General features: G+C 47.0%; 1 protein-coding gene across 7 annotated transcripts in view; it reads left to right on the top strand.

Moving 5' to 3' along the window:
* EPHA5 (EPH receptor A5) overlaps positions 1-24,477 on the top strand; it is a 165,982-nt gene that overhangs the window by 118,491 nt on the left and 23,014 nt on the right. For 3 of the 7 annotated variants that reach the window (XM_062574422.1, XM_062574424.1, XM_062574419.1), the window contains exons 6-11: positions 4,180-4,304; positions 7,018-7,177; positions 10,062-10,167; positions 18,119-18,184; positions 22,453-22,520; positions 23,709-23,834. In XM_062574422.1, coding sequence (XP_062430406.1) covers positions 4,180-4,304; positions 7,018-7,177; positions 10,062-10,167; positions 18,119-18,184; positions 22,453-22,520; positions 23,709-23,834 — 651 coding nt within the window. The remainder of the gene's footprint in view (positions 1-4,179; positions 4,305-7,017; positions 7,178-10,061; positions 10,168-18,118; positions 18,185-22,452; positions 22,521-23,708; positions 23,835-24,477) is intronic. The other 4 variants (XM_062574423.1, XM_062574421.1, XM_062574426.1 and 1 more) reach the window with 3 other exon arrangements.

The raw sequence follows: 24,477 nt of genomic DNA, 5'->3' as shown, positions 1-24,477 counted from the left end.
TTATGTATTGTGTGATTTGAGTTGTGATCTAGTACATGCAGTAATACAGCTCTCTTGTTATTTCTTCTTTTAGTACAGCTTCATGTGAGTAACTAAACACCATGACCTAAGTAGTCTTAAAAAGAGAGCCACGGCAGGAAGCAAACAGGTCTTTGGGGACAGGGAGATTAGTGTTAGCTAGCAGCTATTAAACAAAAGCTACTTGGTTTCCTTGTTTCTTCTTTTGGTTATTTCTCTCCTTGCAACTCCTGGCATGGAGGAGTTGCCCAGAGAAAGGAGGTGTACGCAGAGAGGAGCAGTGGTGCTCCTGAAACCCAAGATGGTGACGGTGACCAAGGGCCCTGTGTCTTCATGCCTGTCTGGCCCCCAGCTTTCCCGGTGCCCCTCATCACAAAGGCCAGATCCATGAAGGCATCTCAGTCCTAGCCCCAACTGTGTCTGACTGGAGATAGACACCAAAAATCTCTTTATGCATCTTAGCCTGAATCATGAAGTAAATCTTAAAGTGTTAGACCCCACCAGCATGTTGAGTCCCAGTCTCAACTAGGTATATCTGCTTAGCTGTCACGCAGACCCAAAGCGAAAGGCCAGCCACTATCCCTGTGCTAATGCGGACTGAATGCAGATTATTTCCGATACCTCTCAAATGTGAGTGTGAATTGGGTTTTCTTTCCCGTTTTGTGCCTTCCAACAAGGTGCACTTCTCTGCAGCGGAGCTGCTAACAGATAACGGCGATGTCCCTGGCACCACCGTATCTGCTCTGCTCTCTGTCTTCAGCGAAGGCACCTTTCCAGTGCCTTAGATCAACAATTCAAAGGCTGGAGAGACGTCATTTGAGGAAAGCTTGGTCAAAGAAATGACGTATTTTGCAAGGAGAGAAGCGGGCCACGTTGGGCTTTGTCTTGCGCAAACCCAGCCCTGTGTCCCGCTCCGCGTCCCGCTGGCTCTCTGACTCAAGGAGCTGAGTTTAATCTTTAAGGGGTTGAGGTGGGAACTGTGCGAGCGATTGCCCCTTTTCATGCAACGTGAATCCGGTTGCTTGAGTAAGCCATGGGCTCGGATTGCAAAAGTGGGGCCCTGTCTTCTCTCAAAGCAACCGAATGCTTGAACTGGTTTCCTCTCTTCACGTGACATAACATGACCTGCTTGGTTTCACAGTGTGCATCAAGGCATCTCAGATTTCAGAGGCATTTGAGAGGGAAGTGGGTAAGTGAGCCTGTAAATCATTCTGAGTCCTGGCATTTATCTGAGGTATTCTTCTTGGGAGGTAGAAGATACGGGGAAATACCATATATTCACTGCCAAAGAAATGTGAAGAGTATGCTCAAGCTTTGATATTTGCATGAAAAGAACCTGTGTGATGTCCCTGGTTGGTCAGGGGACACCTTGAAAAATCAGAAGAAGAAGAAGGTACCCCTAATTGAACTGTGTTTTAGGATAGGGCTCATTTTGCAGGGGGTTGTGACCCCCAGCACTATTTGGGGCCTGTGCATCGTTTGAATCCTACATGAGATCTCAGGCAGAATTGAAAGGGCGTTCAGTGGTACCTAGAGCAAGCCCTCTTTGTTCCCTGGGCTCAGTTTTCATAGGTGCTTACAAGTGACTGCTGATCTGCGTCCATCCTGTCGCTGTAACTAGCCATGTGCGGCTTGTGACCAGTTGGCCTCATGGCCAAAAAGTTTTGAAAGATAGTATCAAGCAAACTGGGGTTCATCCATGGGACATTAAAAGTTGCAACCCGATTCACGTGAAGTTCTGATCCAGGTATAGCCACTGGGTTTTGAGCTTTTTAAAACGTGTATTTTCTGTGTACAGAAATGGAAAAAGACAATATGGTGAAGTCTTTCTGCCACTGTTCTTTTCAAAGAAGTATTTCTGTTTTTATAATATATATAGCTTGTTAAAAACGAATCTGCTGCTTGAAGCCTCCTGCAATTTCACCTGCCTTTAGTCTGATTCAATGAGTAATGCTAGGGTAACTTCAAACTCTGTGATAACCAAAGGCCTAAGAAAAGAATTCAATAATGTCACTAATTAGAAAAGGAATGAAAAACTGCAGTAAACTAAACTTGGCGGGCAACCAGAATTACTTATTTCATGGTTTCTCTTCTGGCATATACAGGCTTTGGTTTTTCCCATTAAAACTGGCCTTACATAGTGCTGTGCACGAACGGTAGCATGGTTATTGGGGCGTATGATGGGTGATGGTAGCGATGTAATCACAAGCGTGGATTTGGCTACTCTGTCTTCAGGCGTAAACTCCGAGGGCGGAAGAGCTGTGGTGTCACTTGCGGGGCAGCAACCCGGGATCGCGCGGAGGGGTTGGGAGCGCTTGCTCCCTTGCGTTTGCACACAAAAGCATGCAACCTCATCAGAAGAAATGCAAGATGGATGCTAAACACCAAGGCAAAAATAATTGGGAGAGAGCTCTGCTGGAGATTAGATAGACTGTGAGATGTGGAAAACGGATTATTTGTTTTATGTTGGTGCGGTGGTCCTTCACCTGATAACATCAGGTTCTCTTAAAACGTAATCAACATTTTATTCCCATAAATGCGGTCGAGGGTTAGATGTCAGCGGGATATGGCACAGTATTTTGTAAATACTGCGTTTGGTGCCTAGATGGCTAATTCGGTGCTAACATCGTTATCAAAGGTTGCGTAGGAAGAGCACCCCAGAAGGTCTGTTCCTCATGAAGTCGTCTCCTGTAGTCATTCAGGCGCGGACATCGATGCGTCTTCTGCAGAGACTTGAACATGTTGGTTTTGTCTGGCCCCTCGTCGTGCTTAGGAACGTTAGAAGCAGAGTTGCAGAAGCAGAAAGAAGATCTGAATTCTGTCTGCTCACATCAAAACCCGTAGGAGATTGTAGCTTTATATATCATGACTTTCCCGTTAATAACATTTTTTTTTTAACACGTTGTGCTCCATGTAGAACTTCTCGGTGGCGCCGCTTCGTTCTGTAACGGGTGCTGCCCTTGCAGAAGCAGTGACCTTTAAGCAGCGCGGTTCAAGTAACCCTTTTATTTCCCTGCGATCGCCTAGCACAGGATCCAGTTGCAGGCTTTTAAGATGGAACGATTGCAGACTTTGCCTGCCCACGTGGATTGAGTTGCAATTTGTTTGACAAAGGAAAACCCCAAAATACCTGCACCTTCCTCCTCTGGCGCTGAGCCGTGTAACCGGCGCGCTTTGTCGGTATCTTCAGTTTAAGTAGGTGGAGATGGGAGGCTTGAAGCAGACTTTCTCAAGAGCAGACTTTCTCAGGGAGGGTGCTTTTCGGTGCATTTTGCCGTTCCCTGCTGGACCGGCAATTTCAGTCTAGCTGTTACTAGCCATCATGTTGGCGTCACACCTGCACGGTTGCTAAAGAGCAAAGGGTGTCTGCGAAGCTGATGCCAGCTCTCCGTCAGAAAACGGTGCAGAAACGGCCAGCACCTTTCGCTCTCCTCTGAGAGCCCGAATGGGCCAGAAGTTAGTGAACAGGAGTGAGAAAAACTGGGAGTGAAAAGGCTGGAGAGGCGGGAACCCATCTGAAGCAGGCGAGCTCACTGCTAGCTTTCGGTCCAGGGGTATCACCCAGAGCTGTTCCCTTGCTCTTTTGGGCTGAAAATCAGCCTTGGTGAAATTAGCTTGTTTGTTTGCCTTTATTTTACTTAATTGCTTTGAGGGAGGTTTTTTTGAGTATGTGGTAAGTAGCTGGTCCTGAGTACCAAAGAAGCGACTTTTTATAGTTGCAAAAAATTTTTAGAAGATGAAATGCATTCGCTTACTACCGTGGGCTTTGCACTCAGTCCCCAGCGTTGCTACAGACCTCGTCTCGGGCACAAAATGACGGGCTTGCGGATGCCTTTTCCCCCTAGCAAAAGCTGGCAGGGACGGTCAAAAACACAACCTGAGATGTCTCAGAAGTATCAAACCGAAAGCGAAGAGTCCGGCCCGCTTGCCACACACCCGCGGGCTGCGAAGGGCAGCTAAACCTTCAAGGGCTGCACCTTAACGTCAGCAGCAGCGAGATTCCCGGGGGCAAATAGCACCGAGGCCGGAACGGGCCCCACTGCTGAGCAGTAGCTGAGGCTCCCATTGCGTCAAAGCTGCGATGACGAGCTTGAATTCGGACGTGGCGAGCTGTCTTACTAACCATGGTTTTGTCTCTCTTGTTTTTCTCCTGTCTTGCAGCACCTTCTCCGGTCAGTAGTGTGAAAAAAGGAAAGATAACTAAAAATAGCATCTCCCTTTCCTGGCAGGAGCCAGATCGACCCAACGGCATCATCCTGGAATACGAAATCAAATATTTTGAAAAGGTGTGACGGACTGATTGCTGAGCATCCCAAGTACCTTCTCTTTCCTGTCTTCTTTTAGTTATAATTATCTGAGTCATGGAAGGGAATGGAGCAATTTTATGCATAAATCAATGTCAGATTGATTTTGCAGTAAATGATTAGGAAGGCTTGAAATGAGGGTGTTGTTTTCCATTAGTGTGGCACTTCTCTTGAACAAATACATTAGAGCTGCGTGTCAGATTCCTCTCCAGCCTTATCACATTAAGCTCGAGCCTGCTCATTTGTTAAAAATAAGAGCGTTCGGGGATCGAGCATCCCTCGCCTCCCGGAAACATCAGCCTAACCCTCGTCCTTAGCATTTACATTCCCCGCTTGGTTTTGCTGCCTGTCTGGTGTTTTTATTTTTTTTTTTTTTTTTGCCAGGGCTGCCCGTTAGGTCTGCTGAGCTTCTCCCATCCCCGTGGTAGACTCTTCTCTGGGCTCACTTGGTGCTTCGCAGCCCTGGGCACGGAGGGCATCCCGCTGTGTTGGCCGCGGGCTGAGCACAGAGCCGCCAGGCGCCCGCACGCTGGCTCCTTTTTGGCAAGGGGCTGCCCGGAGGAGGACCTTTATTTCCGAGGCAGATGCTGAGGAACGTAGGGATGAACAAATGAGCTCAGTTTTTTGCAGATCCGATTGCTCGGAGGCGTGGAATCTCCACGGGTGTCATCGCAGCCGTGGGGTAAGGAGGGGAGGAAGGTTTGCGGGGAGAGCGTGCCCATTAGGAGCTGAAGAGGGGCATCTTTGCTTAAAAGCTTACCTGGTTTTTCCAGCTGTAAGCTCTTTCTCGATCTAATAAAAATACACTCTCTCCTCCTGCAAAGCTTGCCTCTATTAGGTCTCCTAACACGAAGAAGGCTTCTCTCCCCGTTACTCCACAAACGAGCCGTTGGCTCCTTGCGTGGCTCCGCAGGGGGCTCTGGGACACGCTTCGGGCACCGCCGAGCGTGCCGGGCCGCCTGAGCCCACTCTGTCCCCCTTCCCCGTCAGACAGCGCCTGGCGTGAGCCGTTTTGGGGACGAAGCGGCTGCCCAGACCCTGGGGCTCGAGCAGCTGTGCAGGGATTTGTGTGCAAAGTGCAGCATGTCCTTGGATTATTTTTGGAAACATCGGTTGAATATAATTTCTTGGGGTTCTGGAAGCATTGCTATTCCTGAACGGCGAGCTTGTAACAAGGCACGAGGAAAGAATAAGGATTTGCTTTTGCCTGAAATAATCAATTACTGATTCTTTCATTACGCTGTTGGAACAACTTCTTTGCTACATTTAATCCTTGCCTTGGAGTGGCCTGGGAAGATTAGCCTCCAGAAACCTTAATAATGAGCAAATAATTCAACCCACAAAATGCATACATTTGCTCATTTTGTTTAGTTTGTGTGTTGTCTTTTAGCAAAGCATGGGGTTTTAAAATGTGCTATTTCCAAATAGCTTCAGTAAATAGTCCTTAAAGCACAAGTCGTTCACGGGCAAGTTGCTGCAGCCAGCGAGGGCTTTTGCCAGCTTGATTTATTCGTTTCAGGCTAATACTGGAGCTTAGGATTTTCCGCAGGAAAGCGCAAGTGTTTAAATGTTTGCAGAAGGCGGCGCTGTATTGAAAGCCTAATTGGGCTGACATCCAAGTGAGGATGTGAACTAATACTCACTTTCTGGTTTTTAACTATTCGTTCAGTTACGTTCGTGAGGTCGCCCTTCATCCTTCTTGCTTGTTGCTGCTGTCTTTTAGATTCCCTTGCTTTTCAGCCCTTTACAACAGCGTTATTTAGAGTGCTGGTTTGCAGGGGGGTGAGAGCAGTCTATATTAAAAATTTTGGAAAATTGAGTTTTGTCAGATCACACTCTTTTAAAGAGAAATCACTCCTTAACAAGAAAGAAAAGGCAGGCAGATAGAAATGCCTCCAGTACAGTCTTGCGTAGCTTTAATTAGAAAATACATAATCCTATATTTGGACATTTCTGCAGCGTATCCAAAGCATATTGCTGTCTGTGGAAAGTTGCCCAATAAAAAGTTGCCAAATTAAAAAAGAAAAATCCACGCAGATCCTAATTACTCTGTAGAAATCTTGGTAGGGAATTACTGAGAAGTTTTCCTTACCTTATAAAGATTTGGATCGGAAAGAATATGGTGGATAAAAAGCAGCTTCCAAGTTTATAGGCCTTAATCTATGGGCTCTTGTCCAGATTATTTGGTTCGGTAAATGATTCCAACCGTAATGACCAAGCACGCGAGTGAAATTTTAATCAAAGAACTAAAACTCTTTTCACATCCAAAACCGATTTAAATAAGACTTATTGTAGCAAAAATTTCTTAAAATTCGTTGCTTCAGAAGACTAAGGCAAAGTTAGGTATTTTCCAGCAGCTGTAGTTTGTTGTTGCTGGCCAAGCTGCAGTTTGTGGATGGAGGAAAGCCGGCATGAAGTTGCCCAGTGGGTAAATAGGGGGTTCTCGTGGCATTACTGGGAGGTAGGTGCTGCCATTAACGGGCGGCAGGGACAACTGCCGTGTCAAAGCGCAGAGAAGCTCAAGTCCCCCCGTTCTGGCCCGTGCTACCCGGAGAACTTGCCCCATGCTCCTTAGGGAAGGGAGAGCTTGTTTTGATGGTGCTTCTTCTGCGACGCTCGTGGTCTGGGCGTGTTCTGCAGGAGCCGCTGTTCGTGTGGCTGAACTCTGTGTTTCTTGTGGGGGGGTTGGGGAAAGGACCAGGAGACGAGCTACACCATCATCAAATCAAAAGAGACAGCTATTACGGCCGACAGCTTGAAACCGGGCTCGGCGTACGTCTTCCAGATCCGCGCACGGACGGCTGCTGGATACGGTGGCTTCAGTCGAAGATTTGAGTTTGAAACCAGCCCAGTGTGTAAGTCATTTTAATTACTGTCAGCTCGTGTCTCTGTAACGGTTGCCAGAAAGCAGTCCGAGGATCGATATCTTTGCAGTGAGCTCTGTCACTCTCGTGTTCGCCCTCTCTCTTTTTTTCTGGCCTTGTCCTTGTAGTTAAAAACATGGGTCACGTCATCACCAGGGGCCGGACAGGTCCCTCATCACCTTGAGTTGGGTGGGAGCTGGAGCATCAGGAGATCTCTAAGCTTCAGAAATGCATAAAATTCACTGCTTGGAGAAATGGTCCCTTGGAGAGAGCCGTTAGCCCCGAACGATTGCTGCTTTCACACTGCTGAGCGAGGATGGGTGAGGCTATCCCCATCCCTAAAGCCGCGGCGGAGTGCCGGGAGACGATGGGAACGAACCCAGTAGATGAAATCCCTGTTCTTAAACATTCATTGATTGCATCTAGGAGACAAACCCCTTCTTTCTCCTTAAATGGTGGCTCCGTGCGAGGGGAAGGACATCAGTGGCATCAGCACCTTGCGGTGTAAGTCACAGTCAGCCTGGACAGCAGTTTCCTTTGGCTGCCAGTGCAGCAGCCTTAAGGAAAGGAATTTGACTTATGCTTTGGAACGAGGAGGAAAAAAAAAATGCTCAGTGCAGGCTGAAGAGGCTTTGCTTGGTCTGCTAAAAACTTGGGGAGTTTGCTTCAGGGCTTGCTTGGTTTTCTTTTTTCTTTCTTTTTTTTTTTTTTTTTAATGTTTTAATGCCTCTGATGCAGGCTGGGATTCTGGAGCATCGGTCCGTGGCGGGGTGAATCCCGGAGGAAGGCAGAGCGCGGTGCCATGGTTTTCGTGTGTGCGGCTGTGGCTGTGGGGGTCCCTGTTACCTAGCTCGCGCGGAGGTGTCGAAGATATTTTTTTACCCTCAGAAAACGTGTGCTTTTGTGGCTCTGTTTCAGTTAGTACAACTGACATTTATTAATCTTTTAGACTATTTGCCCGGGGGGAGAAATTTTATATTGGAAATACTCTGTTCCTTCTATGGAAAACAACAAATTGGTCTGGATGTTTTCCTTAGAAAAGTAAATTCATCAATCCTTTGGTTACTCCAGATCACTCAAAATTCATCATCATCTCCTTGAAAAAAGTTTCTAAGTTGTCATTTCAATGGATGTTACTTTTTAAGCTGTAATAGATTTTAAAGGAATCATTACATATGTGCAGATGTAGCTGTGGAGCCAGTGACTGAGCTAATACAGTGCAAATTGCATCATGATGCAAGCATTAATGCAATAAGAATTATCTATTTAATGTATTTCTTATTGTATTAACCATTAATTGTGTCCTATAAGTAGCAACAAAATTGTATTACATGGAAAATTATTCTATTTTGTACTGGAGAAGTTCTGGCTCCTGTTAGAAAGTTTCTAGTTTAGAGTAATTAGAGCAATTGTGTTTCAGAATATTAATGAATAATATACTGCATATATGCACATTTGATCCAGCACTGTCACCACCTCCAGTCCTGAGCCAAAAATAGTGGCACTTCCTTAGAGTCTGTATTGCAAATACCTGCATTAGGACTTTTTCCTGATGCATCCTGTGGTGATACCTCAGCACACTTTACAACGCTTGAGCGATTTACAGCTGCGTGGTCTAAGCAACGTACCCGAGAAACGGAGGGGAAAAATAAAACCAGTTTTAAGTTATTTTGGCCTCCTCTTTTCTCCACTGTTCGCAGAGGGATAAGACAGGTCCGCCCCTGTCTGAGGCAGCAAGGTCCCAGATGTGCTTGTGCGTCTGCACCTTTGGGCTCCTGTAGGTCACACTTGGACCTCCGTGATTTCCCTGTCCCTTGAACAGTGCAAAAAACGCCTGGAGAAATAGCTTAATGATCTCTTTTTAACTGTTTTTCTTATTAATTATTGTGCCAAGAAAGCAATAGAACATAATCTAAAGGAGCCTCTATAAATTTGTGAGGCTAATAAAATCTCCGGACGGTGGCAGGGCTTTGGAGCCGTTAACGTTAAGTACCTGATGGATTGGGCCAGTCGTTAGAAAATCCTTTGCTGTACTTCTGCAGGCCCACCGCCGGCGTGAAGCCGAGCGCCAGGCGGCCACCGTGACCCGCTGCAGCGGAAGGTTTAATGCCTTCCCTTTTCTACTTTCTTTTCTGTTAACAATTAACACGGGGTCGCAATGCCTTATTTTTATAGCTTCCTTAAAGCCGGTCCTCCTTGCGCTTGGCTCTTGCTCCCGCGGCCCTGCTGCGAGAGCCGCCGAGGCAGCGGCTCTGTGTCGCAGGGTCTTCTGCCGTGTTTTAGCCAAAGGGATCATTTCAAAGGCACAGTCTGGAAGAGTTCAGCTGCCCTTATCACATACAAAGACTATCCTTGGTGCAGGTTTTAGCAGATTTCTGTTTCACAGGCATCCGGCGGTGCAACGGGGATGCTACAAGGAGTTAGTACGCAAGTGCTTATAGCTTTCTGAAGCACAGGTAATTTCAGTTCCCCCAGAGATCTTGCTCGTGCCTCTTATTTAGCAATAAAGAATAAATTCCATAAATGTTTTTCTGCAAATAGGAGCTCGCTGGGGTTTTCATCTTTGATCTGAGTGATTTCTAATGCAGCAGACCCAGGAAAATAAACTCTGGTTTGCAAACTCGGCAAGTTCTGTAACATTTCAGTTTCTGAACTCAGTAACGAAATGCAAGTTTGTTTGTTTGCTGACTTGGTTTTGCCCATATTTTGGTTTCTTCTCACCTGTTTCCTCTCCAAAGTAGAAAGAGACAGCAAAGAGGGAAAGAAGAAATGAACTGGTAAATCTGAAACCTCACTGGCAGCCCTACAAGACAGACTCACGGGCGTGCTGACTGTCGTTTTAACCTTAATCTCCATTTTCTGTTTCTCATCTCAGCAGTAGCTGCATCCAGCGACCAGAGCCAGATTCCTATAATTGTTGTGTCTGTAACAGTGGGAGTTATTCTGCTGGCTGTCGTTATCGGTTTCCTTCTCAGTGGAAGGTAAGAGAAACAGCTGTGTATTTATATATCTCCAACTTTTGTGATAACTTTTATCTGACTGGCTGATTAGCGCCATTTAGGTGCATGTGCCACGTGGATGAAGCTGTCAAGCTGTAATGCTATAAAACAGCACCAGGGTGGGCTGATTGATCTGTTTGGACAGGCAGGAATTGCAAAAGCATGCTCCCAGATGTAGTTCCCTTCCCAGTGATTTTCAACTCTACGCATAGAGTGGCCCTGATTATTAGGAGCATTTTCACGTTCCTTTAAAAATGAACAGAACAGGTTATCACGGGTAAAATATTATCACAGAGCTCAATGTCTGTAAAGGGCAGTGTTTGCAAATCTAGAAGTCCATATGTTCGTACTCAGATCTTGCAATGGGCTTTTATCACTTAGAAAACTTAACTGTAATAGAACACATGTGAAGACAAAGAGAAGAATGCCAAATGCCCAAAGCTTGGTGGAGCCTGCGTTTTATTTTTCATGTGTTAGGGTGCTAACGTTTTCCCCACGCACTAGCAATTTATTCAGAGCGCTGCCCTCGTCGAGGAACACGCTCAACATCAAACCGTCAGGCAGTCCCGTCGACTTCTCCTGTGCTTAAACATAGGCAAGTGATAAAAGCCTGGGCTGTACAGTCCTTGACAACTCTAATGGAAGTTGATGGAACTTGTTGGTGAACAAGGGAGTGTGGTAATGGGGAAGAATCTGGCTTGTGTCAGTCTCGGTTTGTACCGCGTCACTAAAATTGCACAGCAGCCTGCATCCGAGGCGCTTTTTCATACGCTACACGTGTATTCTTCAAAGTCATTGAAGTACCTGTCAAGGCGTAGTACATTTATTTTAATGGCAGCAGGCAAACAACTGCAGTGTCCTTCATGCAAAGCAATGTAAGAAACCATGCCAGCATCTATTAATACTGCTGCATTTGTTCTCAGTGAGGAGTAAACATCTTTGCTTATAAGTTACCGATCAGCCCACTGTGGCATTCATGATACAGGTCTCTCTCTAGCTTGGGTCTAGCAAGGTGACTCTTAAATTACAAGATACGGCAAGTATTAAGAATAGTTACAAGATATTTGCAGAGGAGCTGCACTGATACTGAGGTTGTCAGCTGAGGGGCTGCCTTCACAGAGGAAGTAGGGCATCTGTGAAATCTGGCTAGGCTGAGCAGCTCTGTCCCCAGGCATAAGGCATCCTTGGGAGGACACAGTTATTCCCTGTTTTACCAGGTAAGTGTGGCAGACTCATCTCCCTTCAGGATCAGACACTGGCACCCTCTTCCAGCGCAGCCATTTAAGCTCTTCGAGAGACTTTTGGGGCTTAAAAATGAGAAAGTAAGTGCTCCTCTCAGCAAGAGAAGTGTGCAGTGGTCTGTGGGGGTGTATGGTTATGTGCCATTTCCTTCTGAGCTTCTTCCTGTCTGTGCTGGCCACTTTCTCATGTTGAAGTACACTCAGCAGTGCTCTTGGGACAAGATCCGCAACGGGGATGCAAGAGAGTAACTCTGGAGTTGTGCAAGATAAGATCGTGCCCGGTTCAGATCCTTCCACAGCCAGATGTGACCCACTCACCTCATGTCCAGCGAGACAGTTACCTCCAAGCCTCCTGCCAAAGGTGACCCACGTCATGCATGACCCATGTCATGCAAAATATTGAAATCACCTTTGCACAAGTGAGAAGTGACAACAGCCAGGGCCCTCACCTGGAAGGTGTGGTCCTCAGGCCTTATTCCAAGGAGCTCTGCTCTCATCCTTCTCTGTGGACCCCAAGGGCAGTGGCAGGCTCTTCTGTAGGGCCACACAGGGTGTGTGGGAAGGGGCAGGCACAGGGCCTGGGGGTGATCACTGGCTCATCTTCACCATCTCTGCTGCTGAAAGGAAGATCTGGCCAATGCAGGCTCATGGCATGTCCAAATCTGCATATCTTACTGCCAGGAGAGCGTGATACTAATGAAAACCAGGCCTCTGGTGTCCCTTAGGTCAGATATCCCCTTAGTCAAACCACCCAGAGACCCAATTACTTTTAAAAAAGAGGAGATGAACTCTTAGTTCATTTTTAGCTTTTCAAGCTGTGGCTGCACAGACTGGGAAGAACCCAGGCCTGCAGCTGGAGGTGGTGGAGCAGCCTCCAGCCCCACGGTCTGGTTCATCATTAGAGAAGTAGCTTCAGGATTGCAGGGCTTGTTAGCCACTTGGAGATCTTGCGAATTTTAATGCCTTCCCAGTGTGCTGAGTGACTCATGAGAACAGCCAAATAAACCCCAGAAACCCAGAAAGTTGGCAGCCAATTTGAAATTAAACAAAGCAAAACAAAAAAATTGCTCCTGTTTTGAAGAAGCAGAAATGCCACTGAAATATGTCAGTCATGCTGCTTTGCCTTGGATATGATTTCAAGACAATTCATGGAGTGTTTCTCATGCTGGGACACTGCTGAGGTGATAAATGTATTCCAAGTCACAGGCTAATCCCTTTTAGAAGCTGTTAACCTGCTTCTGGAAGACACTCTGCTCTGTCTTTGGAGTGGTTACGTATTCCAGCACTTGGCACCAGGGGGTTAAATGTCCTTTTCTAATTCTTTCCACTAATTATTTTTGCAAAGACAGACATTTTGATGTCCAGGAGTTGCTTCAACTGGAAGCACCACTGCTTTCCACGCCGAGCTCCCGGCTTGCTCTCCTCCCTGGCTAACGCAGGAGGGCAGGTTCTGCCCAGCTCCAAAGCTAGGGAGAAAAACCCTGTAGGTGTGCAGCGGTGCTCCTTGTTCTGCAGACAGGCTCCTTGCCTCCAACTCTGTGCTGCTCCTGGGCCCCCACCCGTCCCTAAGCACTTCAAAATTGGGATGTTGCTGCCACGGGTGTCTCATGGCATTTCTTTGCCAGGCATGTCAGGAGTGAGGACACTCACAGTGCTGGGGAAACTGGAAAAGGAAGGGATGGGGAAAGTCTTCCTTCTCTCTGCAGTTTAGAAAGTTATTTTGCAGCCATACAACTCAGGAGTTTGCTGGGCTCTGCAGGCGTTTTATTTTCCACTAGGTCTCTGAAGGCAGAAGTTTCCACACCTCTTCCTTTTGGCTTTTCAAGTATCTCTGCAGTTTCTCGCTCCTTTTGAGCAAAGGTAAATAACAGCTTGGCATTTCCCGTTGGCAGCTGGCCCTAACCCAAAGGTCAGCTCGGCGTTAGTCACAGCGGCATTTCCACGCGCCAGCGTCCATCTGTGGAAGCACGCTTTGTTGCTGAAACTGGAGCTTCCTGGGAATTTGCAACTAAATGCGCTTTGCCCTAAACAATTAAGCTGCATTTCAGAGCTGATTTACTTGCAGATGCTCAAGAAAAGCTTGCTGGAAATAGCCTGTCCTCTGACCAAGGTTGCAATGCCACTAGGCAAAATAGCTGATAACTTTTTAAGTCTTGCAGTCTTTATATCAAGAGCATATTAATTATATAACAATCAAGATTACAAATCAAAGAATCCCTGAATCAGACCTTAATCATCTCAGCAAAAAAAAAAAAAAAAGAAAAAAAAAAAACCAGTGAATTGAAGATCTATTATTCAACCAGATACAAGCACTGAATTAAACACGGAGTTGTTACGATCTTTGTTTTCTTAGGATTATGTGCTTTTCTGAAGAGCACAATGTATTTTACAGATGCAGCGAGGCTAAATTTGCTCTCCTAGCAATGTCTGAATTAGATGCCGCTTGCATCACTGTTCTCAGTTGAAGCGCCTGCTAATCTGAAATCATTGCAGGCTTTTGTTTTAAAATCTGTGTCGGGCATACATCAGTAGCGGAGACTGCACGCAACATCCTGCCAGGGGAGTAAGGTGCTGCAGACGTTGCCGGTGTGCCGTCAGCCCTTGCAGTCCTATGACAAACCTAGGTGGGAGGCCAGGCGCAAGGTTGCAACCTTGCAAGGTTGGAACAGCCTGCAAGGGAGCAGCGGTGGGAAGGCAACCCTCTGCTCCAGAGTGGTTTTTGCCTGTTCTGCCCTTCAAAACAACTCTGCTTACAAAACTCAAGGGGTCTTAGGTGGAGTGTTGAGGACTGCAGTTCTCTCTGGTCCCCCGCGCCTTAGAGCTTCGTAGCGCTAAATGAAGAAACGGGCTTCTACCGAGTTAAATGAGAGCGAGTTCAGTGGAAATACTATTAGGTCAATGCTGAGCTGCTTTGCAAAAACCGCTCAAAAGAAATAACAAGTGTGCGGTGCACCTGCATTTATAGCCAGCTATCTACCTGTTACAGATGACCTTTCCATCTAAAGTGATCTTCCAAAGGACTGGAGGGAGGGTTTTTTTTTTAGAAGTTAACAAAAATATATTTGAAGCAGCAAAACCCACCCCTCACCCCATGTTGTGCAGATACAGAAGGTCTCTCCTGGCAAGGAACTAGCCTTCAAAAGACAGAGCAAAGGCAAATCTTGCCCCTTGGGTATTGGCAATTAGAGGCTTCCACACCAGAGTATCCATCCTTGACCTCAGTTAATTTAGACTTTTAAATATCCACCCCTGCAGTGGCAGAGGGCTACTGGCTGGACACAAATATGTGCATCTTTTTAAAAAGTGACTTTGAAGGAGCAGAGGAGCTGAGAGGGTTGTTGGCGTGTATTCCGGCTTTGGCAACCTGGTGCGATGCGGGAGGTCAAAACGGATGCGTTTTTCCACAAACATCCCCCCCACACACACACCCCAATCTTTTTCCAATATGTGTCAGGGCTTAAAATAGTTCCTTTTTTTTTTGATATTTCCGTAGGAAACAGCAAAGACAGTTTGTAGATAATGTTTTCCATAGGGAGGATTTTTCCAGCGTGAGTCACAATTTTTGTTAATTGTGACATTTTAAAGGAATTTTATCTCTATGTTCCTGCCTGCTTTTCCTTTTTCCTATATGACGTTGTCTCCCGTGATTCATTTTACTGCAGCCAGCACGTTAACAGCCTCTTTGCTCTTTGGCGGTACCTTTTCCCGCAGCTGAAGGAACGGGGCAGACGGATCATCGCGGATAGGTGACCGACTGGTGGGTCTGTTCTGCACAAGCCTTGTCCGAGCCAGGCAGGGACAGGATGGTAGCACGGTCAGCGAGGAATAGGCAGCACCTGCGTTCGGAAGAGCTGCGTTTGGTGGCACTGGGCAGGCCCTGCAGCTGCTAGGGTAATGCACTCGGATAGCGTGCAGTCAGGGATTTGAGTGTCTTAAAATAGAGCCTTACAACGTCTTGGCTGTGCAGTGGGTGGAGAGTGGAAAAGACCATCGGGCTGGCATCCTTCTGCACTTCCAGCGATTTCGCTGTGCTTTGGGCACTAGAAATAAGCAGCGTGACCGCTCCTGAAGGCACTGCGTGCTGTGACACTTGCCCTAGAGAAAAGATTACAAGGAAGTATAATACCACCCATTTCCACGAGATCTTTCCGAGCGCAGCTCCCTTCCCTGGAAGTGGTAGCCTCCTTTCCTCATAGCCACTGTACGTACATCATCCAGTCAGGCTGTTGTATTTTCAGTTATTCTGCAATACGCTTGTAGCAGTTTGCAGCGTATAATGTCCCTGTGGTGGTGTTTGAAGGATGCGCGTTGACTCACGAGGTGCTGGCCTTCTGAGCTAGGCATGGAGGCAGTCGTCGCTGCCGTCTCACAAGGCTGCGCAAAGGAGCAGAAAAATCTTCCCAGAAAGCCTCGAGCATTTTGGTCTCTAATTGCATGCCTCTCAAGAGCATCCCATTAGAACAGCTTATTAAAAGCAAAGGAGGAGGCTTTCATTTAGCACGCGTCCAAGTCTTCACCGGCCGCAGCTATATAGGGCAGAGTCTTGCTGAGCTGCATCTAGGCACTAGAAACACAGTTGAATTCCAAAAGTTGTCTGGGTCATCTGCAGACCCGTAGTAAATTAATTACATTGAGAGAAGGCACATCATATATATTTCATGAAGCAAGCATGCAGTCGCAGGATTGAAAGTGGGCCAAGGGTGTTGATAAGTGCTCCTGGCACACATTTATTTAAGTTGGTTTTCCAGGCAGTTTGGTTTGAGAGCCACCGAGGCCGTACAAGGTGACCTTTGCTGGAGCTGGAGGAGTGTCAGCTTTTCTCGTCTAAGAGGACTCAAAACTGTAGGTTGGTGTAGCCAAGACCCAGGGACGCAGCTCTCGCCACGGAGGTCCCAGAGGCTCCGCTGCGGCTCCAGGCTCTCCACATTGTCCCTGACCATCTGCAGGGTTGCAAACCTCATTTGCAAATAGGCTTTTGGAGATGCTGCCACATCAGCGCCTCGCACTTTGCAGCAAAGGGAATTTAACCGTGCAAGTGTTTTCTCAATAACCTTTGCTGATATACGGGAGTGTCTCCTCTTAACCTTGAGCAGACCTGAGAGACTTCCAGGTAACAAGTCAGCTTGCTGGTAAAGATTTTAAAACCAGTTTTGTTGGCCTCAGGGTTTTCATATTCTGAAGTGCTTTCTTGTCAAGTATCTTTGCCAGATCAAGAGGTCTTTTAAGCCTTAGCAATGATAAATCCTTCTCTGCATTAACTGCTGAGGCCAGTTACTGCATTCGCTTCCCTGTCCAAGTGCTCCTTGGACTGCAGAGCGAATCTTGTCCTCCGCTGAACCAGCTTAGTTTGTTTCCCGTAGTCTTAGATTTTCTCTAATGTTACACGTTTTACTATTTTGATCCTAAATGAGATCCGAAAGCACAGCGTTATGTGACTGGTGTGCAGGAATAGGGATGTATCAAGGAATCAAGGCTCACTTGCATTTGAGCATTTCCCCCTCTCCCCATAAAGAAAGTGACTGAGATTTTAAGTACTTTGCACTCACCGCAGGGAACAGGTTTTGTTTCAGAGCAGCTCAGTTTCCTATCAGGCACCCAAACAGGTTTCTGTGTATCAGAAAACAGGGAGCAATTTTCTTTTTAAGGAAACGGTTGCTTTCAGATTAATTGAACTGTTGTTTCAAAAACTTTGACTTTGGATGCTGAGCAGTGTGGGAAGGTTTGGTGATAGCAACTGTTAGAAGAAGCCTGGGGTGAAAAAGGCCTTCTGTTAAATTACAAGCTAATGGAGCTAGAGTCATCTCAGTCCAGCTAGAGCCACAGGCATCTTCTAGAGACTTGCCTGTCCCCTTCACTCAAGCCATGTGAGCTTAGCCCAGAAAGCAGAAGAATGGACTCAAAATATATGAAGTTCCACTTCCTTTTGTATACTTTGGGGTTTTGGACCTCCAGGGTTAACGGGTATCGACGGAGAGATTTAGTAAAAGCTGAACTTTTCCCATGTTATATTAATATGAGTCTGGGAGCTGGGGCATTATGAAAATATCAAATGTTATCCATTATGGTAAAAGAATTGGCATCACTGCTTATAAAATGCTTGCAAGTCGTTCCACTGATGCAAAAGGAGCTGAGAGAGACATTTTTCGCCAGCTCTAATTTAAGTAAGCACATAATCCAGTATATAATTCTGTAAATCATTGCATGCCTGAAGTTATTTTGCATCATAATTTAAGGAAGTGCAATTGCAGAATGTTAATTTTGTCAAAATAGGCTATTTTAATGTGTTCAGGCATTGTAAGCTCTACTTTAAAAATCTGAAGGGCGCAGTTTTGCGGGGGGGAACACTGCATGATGATGATTTTATGAGAAACGATAACCAAGATCTTCAGCTGGCTTTAACTGGAATAGCTGTCAAAATCACTGGGCCCGTGCTTATATGTCGTACTGAAGATCTACCTGTTGCTAAATCACTTCGGTATATTCAGTAACCGAAAATTGCCTGGGCGGGTTTTCCAAGCAGGATGGCGGGCAGTTGCGGAGCCCGCTGCCGGGCGAACGCACGCTCATGAGACTAGAAGCTCCGAGTAGTAATAACGAACAAGTAGCGCATATGAAAATGTTGCCAATGTATTTGCACCTTGCCAGGGCAGTGGGATTATTCCTTATCCTGGGCCTTTTTGTTTGCTTTTCAGTTGCTGCGATCATGGCTGTGGGTGGGCTTCTTCTCTGCGTGCTGTTGCCTATCCGAGCCTAATATGGTCAGTGTGCCCACCCCCCCTGGCTCCCCTTCGGTGTCCCACCTCCGTGTTTTCCGTGCGCACTCCGCCGCCCTCTCCCTTTCTTGTACCGACCTGCAAATCGCTTTCACATCCGGCCTCCGCACCCAGCTTGTGTCTCGCAACGACTCCGAGTAGCCTTAACCCGAAGCACAGAGGTTCTCCAGTAAGAGCAGGGGATCGCCAGTCTGCTACGTTGTCCCGTGCTGGGGCGATGCAGACAGCGCGCCGGCGATGCCACGTGTCGCAATAACGAGCGTCGCCTAACTTGGACGCTGGACGCTTCGTCCCAAACCTGTCACCAAGGCGGGGGTGGTGGTGGTGGTGGTGGCGGTGGTGGGGGATAGTTGACCAAAAAGAAAGCAAAAGAGGGGGCAGGCAGGAGGGAGCGTTTTTAATGGCATGTGAGGTGCATGTCGGTGCAACGAGCTGTATGCCATCGGTGCTGATGACGTGGAGCTGTTTGCAAGGATATGCCCGAGGTGCCGCGGACATATCGTTGCTGGCGCTGGGCGCCGGGTGTCTGTGCTGCATGCTGCCCCGTCCTGCGACCGCCTCGCACGGGGCTGCCTGACCACCTTCTGTGCTCTCCTCTTCTCTCCTCGTTCACAACTCATCAAAACATGGGTGGGTTTAATTGCAACCGTAGAGCGTCTGCTTGCCGCCCTAGGAGCGCGGAGCCTTCCCGCTTGCGTTCATGGCCAGCCACGGCGTGCGCCCTGTAGCCGGGGCAGCTGCGCGTGAAGCTTTCGGACTCCGTGTTCTGGAGGACGCTGAGGCTTTGCGTAGCGTTAGCTGCAGTACCCAGCGCGGAGCGCAGCGGTGGCCGGGGCGGACCATTCCCGGGTCCTCTCGTCCCGTGGTTTGGTTCTCCCCTTACTTGGAGCCCAGGGAGGAACCAGCATCAGCCTGCAAAGGCCCCAAAGCCAAAGGCTTCCTTTTTTTTTTTTTTTTTTTTTGCTGTTGAGATTTTTTTTAATCAGTTCTCACAACTTCCAAGCACTGAAGAGCAGCATCAGGAAGGTGGCAATGTTGGACGTGCCTACTCAGAAGAGCACCGAATGCAGCAAAGGAACAAGACTGGTTATAAGGGAAGGCGAGAGGCATGGAGAAAGCCATCCAGACCTGGCAAATACCCTCTGCGAGTTTTCCTGCTGACTCGCGGAGCAAAAAACGCAGCGACAAGCTGCTGTGCTGGGCGGCGCGGATGGGAAAAGAGACTTCAAGGCCCAGGCACCGTCCGCTGTGCTCGAGGAAGGCAGGATGAGCTCTTTAAAGAGATTTATGGGGCTCACTTCCGAGGGAGCTTCCTGCAAGAAGGGCAAACGGCATCTTGTCTCGATTATTTTTTAATTGTCAGCTTTAGGAAGCGGGGAGTCGTTCAACGCAAAGGCGGCAGCGAGAGACCGACGGCTAAAAATACCGTGCCTGGAATTTGGGAACTTCCTCTGTACGGCATCCAAGTCAATCGGAGGTGCAGTACCGCATCGGGCAGAGCCGAGCAGCCCGCGGTGCCTGGGAAAAGAGCGGAAAAGGCAGCGGGGTCGTGGCTTTCCGCTGCCAGCTGGCTTGTGCCACGTGAGGCTACGGGCCTCGGTTTCCCACGTGGGTCCTTCATCCTTCTACCTGTCCGTTTTATATTTCATAAACCTATATAGGGATCATTTTACAACTTCACTTTTATAATCTGCCCCATCAATATTTTATGAGCCGCCTGCCAATCTGCAAGTAGTTCTTAAATAAGACATGATGCCCTAAGAATATTTAAAATCTTACTTTTTTTCCCCCCCCTCTGATACTTTTATTGAAAAACATGGAGCTGTGCAAGGAAGCTATTTGCTTTCTAGATCCAGAAACTGGGACGAAGCTGCAGCAGGAGTAAATGGCTTGAGATTCAGGCGTGCTTCTGAATTACGTCAGCTCTTTGCCCAAGTGGCTCAAGCTCAGCGGGAGATAAAATGAGCATCAGGATCTTTATACTTTTGCTGTACAGGATACAGAAAATATACAGAAGGTCTCCGTTTCGTACAATGACAGTAAGCGAGAGGATGAATTTTCTATCAGGAGACCTCGACTTGCAGTTTTTTCCAATAAATATTGAGAACAAATGCACAGGCAGAAATCTCACAAACAAGTAGTTTTTTTTTTTTTTTGCCACGAAATACCTTTTAAAAGCAAAAATTTAGGCAATTTATCTGCTGGTAAGCTGCGTTGCGTAGTGCAGCCGGGCTGCTAGCCTGAAATTGCAGATTTTTATAGAATTTGGTTTGGGAAAAAAGAAGAAAAAAAAACTTCTGTTGCGAGGCATTTAACAAAGCTAAAGGTCCAGAAGGGAAGAAGCGCGGTTTAGCTCCAGGCAACGTATGCACGGGCTATTTCTCGGAGCGATTTAAGGACGTGAGGCTGCGAAAGGCTCAGATGACAAGTGCCGGACAGGTTTTGCAGGAAGGTTTGTTAGTGATGCCGAGCTGTTGCCGCGGAGTCGCAGTCCTGTAGCTGCGCCCGCGCGTCGTCAGGGCTTGTTTTAACGATGCTCTGGGGGTGGCAGAGCCTGATTTAGTGTGTTGAAGCGGCGTGCTGCTGTATGGTGCTGCTGTACGCGTTACGCGGCTCCGGAGAGGGCGCGGGCAGAGGCGGCTCGGTTGCCTTGGCCCCTGTTTCTGCGCGGTAAAGCACTGGCCGTTTTGCATTGAGGTGTGCTCAGATTGCTGCACCGGAGGGCTTCCCTGTCCCCGCTTCTCTCTTCCCTCCCTTCTTTCCAGTTTTAGCCTTTGCATCTCTTTACAGCTGAATCATCCTGAGATGCGGTTAGTAAGAAGGGTTATGCTGGAAAAGAGATTTTTTTTTTTTGTAGGCGAAATACTCTAGCCCTGATAAGTGTTTTTGCTTTAAAAGATGAAGAGAAGGGATTTTGTATATCCTTTCAGCAGCACAAGGATGAGTTGAATCCTGTTTATAAGTGGAAATCTGAGGTTTTTGAGAACATATTTTGAAAATTCCTTCCCCCGCCCCAGTCCTAAATATTACTTTTGCAGAAAGCTGATTTAACTTTCAACACTTTGCAGCAGAAAAAAGAGGAAAAAAAAAAAAAAAAAAGAGGTGCCAGAAATGGCAATTGGTTTTGATCCTCACATGTTTAGTTTTTATACCTTTGGGGAGCAGGGGAAAACTGGTGAACAGGAGAAGAAACCATTTCCAGCCAGTCCTAGCCAGGGATCTCCCGCACCAAAACGGCCGCTGATGTGGGGCTCGCTTAGAGAGCCTGCCAAGACCCATATATACATATATGTACGTGTATATAGCAGGGCGCTGTGCCCGCAGAGTTACCCTGTAGACTGCAGCTTCCCGAGGGGTTTTCCAAGTGAAGCAGGTCCCAGACACCACCCGAGCAGCCACTTACATGCAAACATCCCCTAGAAAACCAGTGGGATTTACACCACCTAGAAATCAAAACCTGCCCATTTTGGGGCACGGGAGGCATCGGGGAGAGCAGCCAAAGACTAACAGGAGGAATCCCTGGGGGAGCTGCGTTAGCAGCTCCAGCGTGCGATCCGGCAGCGTGCTTTGCATTGCTGGGTGCTAATGCCGCAGCAGTAGCTCTTGCTGCTGGGCAGGAGGGATTGCATGAAAGCTCGCTGCCCGGCTAAAGATAGGAGGTGCGCGGGAAACACCCGCAGAGGCAGAAATGCATAGGAGACCTTTGAAGGCAGTGAGACGACAGGTATTCATTTTTTATCCCATCATTTTGCATGCGTATGAGATGGGGATGTTGGCACAAGGCTGTTTTCTAAAGCCTCGGAGTTGAAGGACCTGTACAGCGTGTGAAGGGGACCACATAATATTGACGTTACGACACCTGTAAAAGCGAGGGCCGGGGCTCTGCAGTCCAGGAGATCTCACTTCTGTGATTTTAATGTTTCATCCCATTCCCCTTCCATTGTCCTTCCTGTTCTTGCCGTTTTCTTCCTAATAATAGCTAAATTAGATGTATGATAGATGGAGTTTTTCAGAAGCATCTGTGGGATTTAGAAGCACAAGGCCAATTGAAAATCAGTGGGCCTTGGGCCCTGAACCACTTTAGGGAAATTCCAAGTAGTTTGATGAGCTAAAACTGGGACAGCGGCAATCTGGCCACTTGAGAGTTCGGATTCGTCACTGCTCCAAGTTTTTGTGCTTTGTGCGATTGAAGTAATGAGCGGGGTTCAGCTCTGCCAGAGACCAAAGCATTCTTCTTTTGCTTTTTTTTCCAGGCGCTGTGGCTATAGCAAGGCTAAACAAGATCCAGAAGAAGAAAAAATGCATTTTCATAATGGCCACAGTGAGTAAAGAGAGAAGCTGCGTACACATGTTTTTGGCTGTCCGTGGTAATGAGAAATACAAGTGGGAGTTTTTGCAGAAACTATTTTGCTGGTAATTCACAGAAGAATCCAGTTAATGCGGTTATTCGGAAGTCCCCATCTTCCCCCACTCCAGGTCCCATGGAGAACCCAGTCCAGGCTTAACTCTGCACTCAAACAGCTCCATCAACTTCAGTCAGCTTTATATGTGCCCGACTTCATTCTTGTACGTCTTTTTTCCAGGATGGGTCAAGTCGAGGGATCTGATTGCAAAAGATCTATCTAGCTAGCCGTCTTGGCTGGAATTCTTGCTGCACGGCTCAGGATGCTATTAATTTTTGCCTGGCTGGCACATAACAGCATTACATTTTTGTGGTCTGGATGTCTCTGTCCAGAATACCTATTTTAAACCTTTGCTTCGTCCCAGCCAGCAGCGAGGACCCAGCCCACAGCTGCTATTTCCCTTGGATGCTTCTGCAAAGGAGTAAGGAGTAATTCCTACTTCTTGCGTTGCGAGCTTACAGAAATACCGTATTAATGCCTGTAAGCTCATCTGAATATGCAAAGATGTACGGTGATACTTAAAAATACGAACCTATGGCTGCTGTCAGTCCTTCTGGACATCTAAAGCTAATGTCTGAAAACCCTTCTTCCGTAAAGCATGGTGGGACCTGTGGCTGTGTAACAGCTAGGTGCTTTTTGGTGTGGAAAAGGCAAATGCATCTGGAGCAAAAGTCAAATTTCCATTAGTGCTGTGTAATGAAGGTAGCAGGAAGCGAATCAATTAAGAACCACAGTGTAATGTAGCTGTCGTAGGAGACTGATGAGCAGTTCTTCATGTGAGTAGCCTTAACGATTGTCAAAACAAACTTATAATAAGGATAATGAAAATACCTTTTCCCTCTCAAGTCCCAAAGAAAAAAGCCTGATATTGATTAGATTTATAATGATACAACCCACAGGCTTTGTTGTACTGCAGATATTCTGTTCATTTAAATCTCAGCAACTACATCCGAAATAACGTGGCTGATTGATTAGGTAATATGTAACTGCTAGGGCAGAGTTTATTGCAGCCCTGCATCAACCCTCATCTGTCCGACTGGCTTTGCAAGTTGTTCCTGCAACGATTCCTGGGCCTGAAACGGTAACGTTGCGATTTGCGTTCACAGTTAAGCTGCCGGGAGTGAGGACCTACATCGACCCCCATACCTACGAGGACCCGAACCAGGCTGTGCACGAGTTTGCCAAGGAGATTGAAGCTTCCTGCATAACGATCGAAAGAGTTATCGGAGCTGGTATGGAAATGCCTTTCCTGCCCCTTGGCAACGCGGGAGGGTTTCCTTTCCCAGCGCTGGAAATCAGAGATGATCTGTCAAATATTTGTCCTCTTAGGCAGTTTGCAAGTGATGCAGAGCCTTGTTCCAAGCGTTGGAAAAGCTTGTGATTGGCGATTTTGAAAGTCAGTGACTAAAACCAGCAAAAAATCGTCCGTTTGGACCAAGCTAAATTCTTTCTGTAGATTTTAAGGGAAAGGATTCAGTTAATTCTCAGGTTTTTTTCACCATTTTAAGCTTTCTCTTCCTCCCCCATTAAGCTCAGTTTCAAAACAGAAATTAAGAAGGCGTTTGAGATGAAACATGCATGTAGAAGCCTGAAGCATTTAACTTCTTTGAACAAAAAAAAACTAAATTCTCATTTTCTTTCCAGCTGATCTGTTTGTTTAGACATGCATCCAACCTTTAGGAATATTTTGCATCTTCTGAAACTGTACTTTTGGAGATAGTTTACTGCTCACCAGAAAAAAAAATCCATTTGGGTTACTAAAAAAAAAAAAAAAAAGTGGTTGCAAAATCAGAAAGGGTTTATGGTCTATAAAAATGTATATTGCTGTGAAAGGCTAACAGTGTTCCATCTATTTAACTTACCAAAGGAGGGCTA

This window comes from Rhea pennata, chromosome 4, assembly GCF_028389875.1.
Source record: "Rhea pennata isolate bPtePen1 chromosome 4, bPtePen1.pri, whole genome shotgun sequence".
Lineage (NCBI taxonomy): Eukaryota > Metazoa > Chordata > Aves > Rheiformes > Rheidae > Rhea > Rhea pennata.
The sequence above is the reverse complement of the archived record's forward strand: the minus strand, read 5'-3'. Positions and strand labels throughout refer to the sequence as shown.